We start from the raw sequence: 9,085 nt of genomic DNA, 5'->3' as shown, positions 1-9,085 counted from the left end.
CAGAATGCGACTGTTTCCATGGAGCTGGGTGTCACGAGGCTCGTGTGCTGCAGCCATGGCCCCTCGTCCCAGGCAGTGTCATACCTGTAAAAGAAAAGACTAGCAGGATCCTACTGAGGGGGAGAAGCCAATACGCCGCGTTTATTGTCAATGTAAGAATATTACAAAGCAGTCACATTCACACCCAAGAAGTTCTGCGAGCTTCTGTGATATAATTATCAGTCCTTTTAGGCATTGCTCAAGCCAGCCAACTAGACTGGGAACGAGGAGGGAACCGGGCCTTTGTCGGTCGCAAATCCGATGCTCCAGATGACAACTGCAGAATGAGACCCAAAGTTTCCAGGTTTTTACCCCATCTTTTACACTTGCTGGCTCTCATGTCAGTCTATGGGCAGCTAATTGCAAGCAGGACTAGTCTCCTATTTCTGTACTTTGTTTGTTCCCAGGGTGGATCCTTCTATATTTTCTGGTGGTTATTTGCACTTTAGGGTCGTTTGTAGGTATTCTTCATCCTTCACGGTTCGACTGGCAGTTTGTGTCTTTCATTCCTTTTCTGTTGTTAAAGCAGTTTAGATTGCTGTCTTTTTATGCCCTTCACGTACATTCCTCACTCACAAAAAGAGGACCCATCAAGATATTTTTAGGTTCAATTGTACTAATTTCAAGAAAGAGCTTACTTCAAGATGGACTCCATTTATACTCCACTAAACTGTAAAGGAAACAGTTCTCGCTACCTCTGTCTCACTTATACAGAAAGACATGGACTCTACATCTGATTGGTTTGCACAGATCCTGGGGTGGCTCACAGCAGTGGTAATTGTTTGTCACCAGCCCCAGGGGCTGAGCTGACAGGCTGGGACCAGGAACCTAACTCGACGTCCCAGAGCTCAGGAGGCTGGGATGCGACCTGGGCTGGGGCCCTCCCTCCTGCAGGAGTCAGGTGGGCAGCTGGGCATGTTTCTCCCTGATTTTGTTCCCCCTGATTGTCCCTGGTTCAATCTGGTTTCCCCTGATTCAGTTCCGCCACTTTGTGTTCTCCAGACACGTCTCTCCCAGATTCGGTGTCTGAGCCTCCGTCTCTTCAGAGTCACACGCTGCAGAACTTGTTCTCCCTCAGCCTTCTGGCTCTGGTTCCGCCACCTTTTGTTCATATGTCAGCCTGCCCGGCGTCCCAGCCACTAAGTGTCAGCGGCCCAGCCCTTGGCTTCTCCACCATCCACGCAGGATCTCCCACTCCTGTGTAGATTGTATTCAGCTCCTCATGGCCCCTTTGTACCCGCTCAGGCTGGGTAACGCTCTGTCAGCGCTCATTCCCTCTCCTACTCAGTGGCTGGCAGCACATAGTGCCCCGGGGACATCGCAGCATGCACGTGGATGTCTCTTTGACTGTCCTGTAAGTGTTCTAGGAAGGAAAGCCCCACACCAAGTCACCAGCCAGCTCTTCACGGAGCTCAGACTGATAGCCAGGGTGCCAGGAGAAAACTTTAGGTCCCTTTATGAGTAAGGAGGTGGAGCAGCCTGTCCCGAATCTGCTTGGTCCTCACCCCATAGATGATGGGATTTAGCATGGGGGGCACCAGGAGGTACATGTTGGCAGTGAAGACGTGGAAATGCAGAGGCACATTGTGGCCAAACCGGTGAGTGAGGAAGGAGAAGAGACATGGGATGTAAAAAGTTAAGATGACACCGAGGTGGGAGCCACAAGTACCAAAAGTCTTGAGTCGGGCGTCCTTTGTGGGTAGACTGAAGATGGCCCTGAGGATCTGAGTATAGGAGAAGGTGATAAAAGACACATCTGGGCCGATCACTAAGAATGTCACCAAGAGGCCGTAGTAGCTGCTGCTCCGGATGTCAGCACAGGCCAGCTTCACCACGGCTATGTTCTCACAGTACGTGTGGGCGATGACGTTGGTTCTGCAGTAGGGCCACCTCCTTGCCAGGAAGGGATAGGGAAGTACGAGCAGCCCACCCCGCAGCAGCACAGCCAGGCCAATCTTGGCCACAACAGCGTTTGTCAGGATGGTGGAATGTCTCAGGGGATCGCAGATGGCCACGTAGCGATCCAAAGCCAGGGCCACGAAGATCCCAGACTCCATCACTGAGAAGCAGTGAATGAAGTACAGCTGGGTGAGGCAGGCACTGAACTCTATCTCCCTGGAATTGAACCAGAAGATGCTCAGCATTTTGGGCAGGGTGGCCATGGACAGGACCAGGTCGGTGACAGCCAGCATGCAGAGGAAATAGTACATGGGCGCATGGAGGCTCTGCTCCATCCTCACGATCAGCAGGATGGTGAAGTTCCCCAAGACGGCTGTGGCGTACATGGCGCAGAAGGGGATGGAGATCCAGACGTGTGCTGCCTCCAGCCCAGGAATGCCCAGCAGGATGAAGGAGGAGGGGTTGGTGAAGTCGGTTGTGTTGGAGTCTGACATGGCGTAGGGGAGATGGTGTCCGACTGTGAGGCAGAACAGTGTCTCCTCTATGTACCATAGGTTCCCCTGAACTCCTTTATGTGCCCAGGATCTAGGGTGGTGGTCGCAGTGAAAATGCCTGGATGGAGAGACAGTGTTAAAATGAGGCACTACATGCACAAGGGGCGGCTGTTCTCAGGGGAAGCATGTAGCTTTTTACTTTTATTGTAGGTAAATGTAGTGATGTTGTATTACAATATCTGTGAGTTCAGCTCTGGTGGCTGCAGTCTCAAGTTCACAAAGTGACCTCTGCTTGTTTTAGATCCAGAGCTCACAGGAGGACATGAAAGACAAAGCACGGAACACAGACAGTCAGAGGAAAAAGGTGGAATATCTTATATCAAGGTTATGAAAGTTACCAATGAAGTTAGGAATGTCACAGCATATAGAACTCCTAGATCTATCCACAGTTACAGGTACAGACAGACTCGTGCAGTTCGTGTTAGTGTCTTACGGGTCTCTCATGGATTGATCATCTCTAGAAGGATGTTTCTGGATGGAGTTTTCCCATGGGAAGATCAATTTTCCCAATCTGGACACAGTCTTTTTATACTATGATCTTTGACCATGCTGACATTCTGTGCAGGTGCATGAAAATGTCAGCCCTCTTTCTCCTTATTGGTCTGATGTCCTGACAAAGTTAAGGTACACAGTTTCCTAGGGGTTGTGTCTAGTTTCTTTAATCTCATTAGCATTGACGCACAACCTCTATGCTGTTGTTAAGGCACATACTAGAGAAATCTGTTTCTAAAGCATTTTTGGAATAATAAATTAATTTTTTTTCATAATTTCACCCCTTGGTACATCTTTCCCCATAATCTTACGGCATCAGGCTATTCTTGGGTCACTTATTTATGTCACCTTTTTTATCACTAAGGCCTAAAATAGCTGATCTAAAATCTTCCAGGATTCAGCCTCTAGGTCTTGCATTTCAGCCCTCCTTACGTAGGTACCAATACATAATGATCCCTTCTAACTACGGATCAGCCTTATACTTCTACAACCTGACCATTGAACTCTATTTCGCATTCAGTGAGTATCTATGACATGACATGTTTGTTAATTTCAGTGTAACGCTTCTGCCAGACAGAGTCAGCAGCAGCAAGGGCCGGTTCTATATCTAGGGGTCCCTGTCAATGATACACCACCAAACCGGCTCGAGCCCCCAGCCAGGCCCCTGGAAATCACACACTATCCCCTGGGCGCCCTGAAAAGGCAACACTTCCCCTCTCGCCAGCACAGAGTCTGAGTGTAGAGAGCAAACCTTTTAATACAAGAAAGGAAGTAACTCCGCACAGGTTTGGGAAATCAGTGCAAACAGAATTCACAAACACAAAAACCCTGAGCAGAACCTGCCTCACCCGAGTACATGGGGCATGTCCTTCTCCTCTCCCTTCTCACTTTCACTGCCCTACCGCCTGTTGACCGTTGTAGCTGCAGTGTTCACCTCTCATTGCTGGGCTCGCTAACCCCCTCTTCTGGCTCCCGCTGCCAGCCGATCACTAGGCTACAATAGCGCCTCTGCAGACCCTTATCCTGCTCGGCTAGCCCTCACTGGCTGTCAGTCACGGGGCTCGGCTTTCCCCCTCTGCTGCTTCCTGCTCCTTGCCGGGCTCAGCTAGCCTCCTTTGCTGACCAGTCTTTCAACGTTTTCCCAGTTCCTTTAGTGATTTCAGCTCTCGGTTTCTGGGAAAACCCTGCTGCTGATGCAGAACGAAGTCCCTGGTTTTAACAAAACAAAAGACTCCAAGAGGAATCGCAATAACTCTATCTTTGAACAACGGAAGACGTAGTCAAACCATGCCTGAGGGCGGCTCTTAGTCAGAGCCTGTGCAATCAGCCTGTCCCCTTCCTGCCGCTCTCAGGGTGCTGTGGCATGTGACAGCCTCGCTCCCTGAGCCCTATTCGGATGGGAGTGAATCTTTCACAGAACAGGCTCAGCACAATTCTGCTGCCATTTGTTCATACAGTGGGAGGGGGGGAAGGGGAGGCAACATTTCATTCCCCCTGCAATTAACACGAAAGTGATTTGTACCCACCACCAGCCAAACTGACCGTTTCCCATCATTCTGAGCACCTAGGTGTCCCTATACAGATACAGGGCTCAAGAAAATACAGTGCCCCCCCCCCTTCAGCTGGCTCAGTAGGGGAGGGCCACTCAGACCCTGCTTACAAAAACATCACAAGAGAAATGAAGGATAAAAGGAAACCCTTGGCTACAAGCAGATCAGTCGCTCGGCACGCACAGGAAAAGGACATTTTAATTATTCAGAGAAATGTCTTATAAGGAACTGGCCCTACTAATGCCAGTTCCATCTTTCATGGTGTCCCAGGGGTCACAAATTTCTACACACTGAGGTGTGGGAAACCCAAACAGTCTGGAGCAGGGAACACCAGCGCAGATACCGGTGATCCATCATTATTCTTCAATGCAATGAAATACAGGCTAGAGAGTCCATCCATAGGCAGTTCCCCATTCACCCTCGAGGCTGCTGAAAATCTGAGAGTGGGAAAAACCCAGCATTTGCCAAGACATGGGCCGGGGGAAAAGACATGGGCATCGTTGGTAGCAGCTCAATGGAAACAGCAGCTCATGTGCAGTAGTGGCCAAAACAAAGAAAATGTTTGGATGCCTACGAACTGGGCTGGAGAATAGCCCGCTCTGGGTACGCACTCTGGTTTGGTCACCCAGTCTCTATAAAGCACATAGCAGAGATAAAGGGGATTTCAGAGACAGGCTATGGGGAGACTGCCATATGTGGAGAGACAGAAAAATGTGAATGAAAATTGGGAGTTCTTTGGGAAGAGTTTATTAGATAGCAAAAAAACCACAATTCCACAATCAAGAAAGTGGACAACTTAGGCTAAAAAGCCAGTTCAGTAGTAATATGAAGGCAGCAATTAGGGGGAAAAAACAATATATTACATATGGGGAAACGGGTAAAGAGATAGAAATCAATAGAACAGTGAACTTATGAAAATGGACAACAGACGTTAAAGACATCAGGGGAAAATCTATGTTTTGCAGGGCAAAAGATAACAAATAGGAAATTATCAAGTAAATTATGAAGAAAAGAAATCCCAGCAAAGATACGAGCCAGTTACCAGAAGGAGAAAGAAAACTTGAAGGGACGTGGTGGATTCTCCTTCTCTTCACATCAGGACTGGATCATTTCTGGAAGATACTCTTGAGGGCTTCTCTAGACTTAAAACTCTACAGCAGCTCCACTGTAAGCACTTCAGTGTAGACACTGCCTACGCAGACTGGAGGGTTTCTCCCATTGCCATCGGTAAGAGAGGTGGTAGATAGGTGAGTGGAAGAATATTTCCATCTACCTCATGCTGTCTACACTGAAGGTTTATTTCATATACCTATGTCTCTTAGGGGGTGTGGATTTCTTCGCTGCTGCAAAAAGAGCAAATGCAATTTTGGGTTGCATTAACAGAGGCATAGCATGCGAGTCACAGGAGAGGATAGTGCCACTCTACTCAGCGCTGGTTAGGCCTCATCTGGAGTACTGAGTCCAATTTTGATCTCCAATGTATAAAATGAATGAGGAGAGATTGACAGGGATCCACAGTTGAGCAACAAAGTTTCTCAAATGGATGGCATTCAAACCATATAAGCAAATGCTGAAGGAAATATGTATGTTTAGTTTGGAAAAGAGGAGATTGAGGGGGAACACGATAGTGATCTTCAGATACTTGAGAGGCTCCAATAAAAAACAGTGAAGAAAAGTTGTTTTCTCCTGCCACACAGGGCAGGATAGGATGCAATGGGTTTAAACTACAGCATGGCAGGATAAGGGTAAATCTCAGGAAGAAGAAGTGATGAGTACCTGTGAATTCTGAACTGGAAGTGTCCTCCCTGGGAATCCCCGTCAGGTTGTTGTGTCCCACACCTCTCTCACACCAGCATCTGCAACATCATCCCACATCGAGAGCTAACACAGGGGAAGTGCCCCAGGCAGGATGGAAATGGGTTTATAATATAGAACTGGGCAATCCCAGTGGGGTTCCTAGGCTGCAGACAATAGACACCAGCCAATGTCTCTCCATCTCTGCGCTTCTGTATTCTTTATCCAACTGTAGGAGTAAACAGCAATTAAGGGTCCTTCCCACAGGGAGAGGAGAACTCCCAGGCTCTCTGTGGAATCAGAGAGGAATTGGCTGCTCAGTGTATTTGTGTACATTTAAACATTGTCATTAATTAGTCAGAGAAGTAGGGAAAATGGTTAGATCTTCACAGGGTCTGACACCCTGTCAATACCTGGGATGGATGGCTAGCTAGTAGACAGGCAGATCTAGAGAAAGATGTCACAGGAGAGACATGGACACTTTTTGCAAACACACAGGGCTGTCGCTAAGGGCTCAGAGATCAATAATTCTGTCTAGGGCTAGTTTATTAATCTGAATGTCATGTGGCACTTGGTCAAACACCTTGTAATGGTCTAAGTCTCTTACATCTCCCCAGTTACCTTTAGCCACCAAATTTGTTATCGTCTAAAAAAAGAAATCAAGTCTGTTTGACATGTAGGGAAGTATAGGGGAGCTGTGAGCTGCTAAAGAGTTGCCATGTTCCCCCCCAGAGGTGGGTGCATCGGACCCTGTTTCTAGTTACTAAAGCTGCTGGAACCCTTCTGAAGCAAGTGGAAGCACTGTGGGAATGTCAGAAGAGGCATGGTCTGGGTGGCAGTGCTTTCTGCTACCACACACTACTGCAGCATTCACAAGATTAAAAAGTCAAATCTTCTTTATGTTCTAAAAAGGCCTGAGTACATCGGCAGCACAGTGTAAATATCAGCGATAGCACAGGACTGAATCCCAGCGAGGAGGGCTGTCCCTGGGCTAGTCCCAGAAGACATGGGGACTCTCATAAACCTCCTGGCTGGGCAGGTTGTTCAAAGCCCAGGAGGCTGGTGGCTACACTTGGAGGAAACAGCCACAGTCTTGGATGTCCATGTCCACCTCTCACATTTAAAGAGCTCTTTCCTCCTCTCTCTGGACAAGGAGCAGGCTCCCTGCAGCCAGACATGCTTTTATCTGCTCTTCCCATCCTCCTGTGGCTCTAGTGTCCCAGCTGCTTGCCCTGCTACAACCTGGGCAACATCCCAGCTTTAGGTGGTAGCAGCTGTAGCACCCTCGTGGGACGAGAACATGGTGTGATGCTCTGATTGCATGTGACCATTTCTATCCCTGTTGTGCAGTTGAAACAAATCTTGGACAAAGCCTGTCACGCAGGGTGTCAAAGGGAAAGTTACGATTTGCCAAGCATGACTTTCCTGCTTAGTGTCACCTGCCAACTTGCTGAGGGTGAAATCCACCACATCCTCCAGAACATTAATGAAGATGTCGAACAAAACTGACCCCAGCACCGATGCCTGGGGCACTCCGCTTGTGACCGGCTGCCAACCAAACATCTAGACATTGATCACTACCTGTTGAGGCCAATGATCCAGCCAGCATTCTATTCACTTTATAGTCCATTCATTCAAACCATACTTCTGTAATTTGCTGGCAAGAATACTGTGGAAGGCTATATCAAAAGCTTTGCTTAAGTCAAGGTATATCATGTCCACTCCTTTCCCCAAATCCACAGAGCCAGTCATCTCATCTTAGAAGGCAATCAGGTTGGTCAGGAATGACTTCCCCTTATGAATCCATGTTGACTGTTCCTGATCATCTTCCAATCTTCAAAGTGCCTCAACTGGATTCCTTGAGGACATACTCCATGATTTTCCCCGGGACTGAGATGAGACTGACTGCTCTGTAATTCCCTGGATCCTCTTTATTCCCTTTCTTGAAGATGGACACTATATTTGCCCTTTTTCAATCATCTGGGTCCTCTCCCATAGCTACAAGTTTTCAAGGATAATGGCCAATGGCTCTGCAATCATATCAGCCAACTCCCTCAGCACCCTTGAATGCATTGCATCCGGCCCCATGGACTTGTGTATGTCCAATCTTTCTAAATAGCCCTGAACCTGTTCTTTCAGCATTGAGGGCTGCTCACCTCCTCCACATTCTGTGCAGCCCAGTACAATAGTCTGGGAGTTGACCTTGTCTGTGACAACTAAGCTAGGCTTGTTTAGTCTGCAGAAGAGAAGAATGAGGGGGAATTTGATAGCAGCCTTTAACTATCTAAAAGGGGGTTCCAGGGAGGATGGAGCTAGGCTGTTCTCAGTGGTGGCAAATGACAGAACAAGGAGCAACGGTCTCAAGTTGCAGTGGGGGAGGTCTAGGTTGGAAATTAGGAAAATCTTTTTCACTAGGAGGGTGGTGAAGCACTGGAATGTGTTACCTAGGGAGGTGGTGGAATCTCTATCCAATAAAAGCATTGAGGTCTTCACCTTTTCCACATCATCTCTCACTAGGTTGTCTCCCCAGTTCAGTAAGGGGCTCACACTTTCACTGACCTTCTTCTTGTTACTAACATACTTGTAGAAACCCTTTTTACTGTTCATGTCCCTTTCTAGCTGCAACTCCAACTGTAGTTTGGCTTTGTTATAAGGTAAGTTCTGAGTGATATATTGCCCTGGCTAAGTAGCAGATCTCTTGAGATTAGAAGGACCCTCTCCGTGACTAAATTAGTTTCAGTAACCACTCCTCATAGT

The 9,085-nt window shown here is 47.9% G+C and overlaps 1 protein-coding gene across 1 annotated transcript; it reads right to left on the bottom strand.

Moving 5' to 3' along the window:
* Positions 1 to 1,484: 1,484 nt before the first annotated feature.
* Positions 1,485 to 2,432, bottom strand: LOC137148565 (olfactory receptor 52D1-like). Its single transcript, XM_067541450.1, has one exon. It carries the CDS (start codon positions 2,430 to 2,432, stop codon positions 1,485 to 1,487), a length of 948 nt encoding a protein of 315 aa, XP_067397551.1.
* Between the last annotated feature and the right edge of the window lie 6,653 nt (positions 2,433 to 9,085).

The sequence above is a fragment of the Emydura macquarii genome, unplaced genomic scaffold (assembly GCF_026122565.2).
Source record: "Emydura macquarii macquarii isolate MOO-44397 ecotype Brisbane River unplaced genomic scaffold, CSIRO-AGI_Emac_v2 contig_646, whole genome shotgun sequence".
NCBI classification, from domain to species: Eukaryota; Metazoa; Chordata; order Testudines; family Chelidae; genus Emydura; species Emydura macquarii.
The sequence above is the reverse complement of the archived record's forward strand: the minus strand, read 5'-3'. Positions and strand labels throughout refer to the sequence as shown.

What these genes read in the sequence shown, in the direction of transcription:
- LOC137148565 (XM_067541450.1), bottom strand. Translation starts at nt 2,432, where the DNA reads ATGTCAGACTCCAACACAACCGACTTCACCAACCCCTCCTCCTTCATC.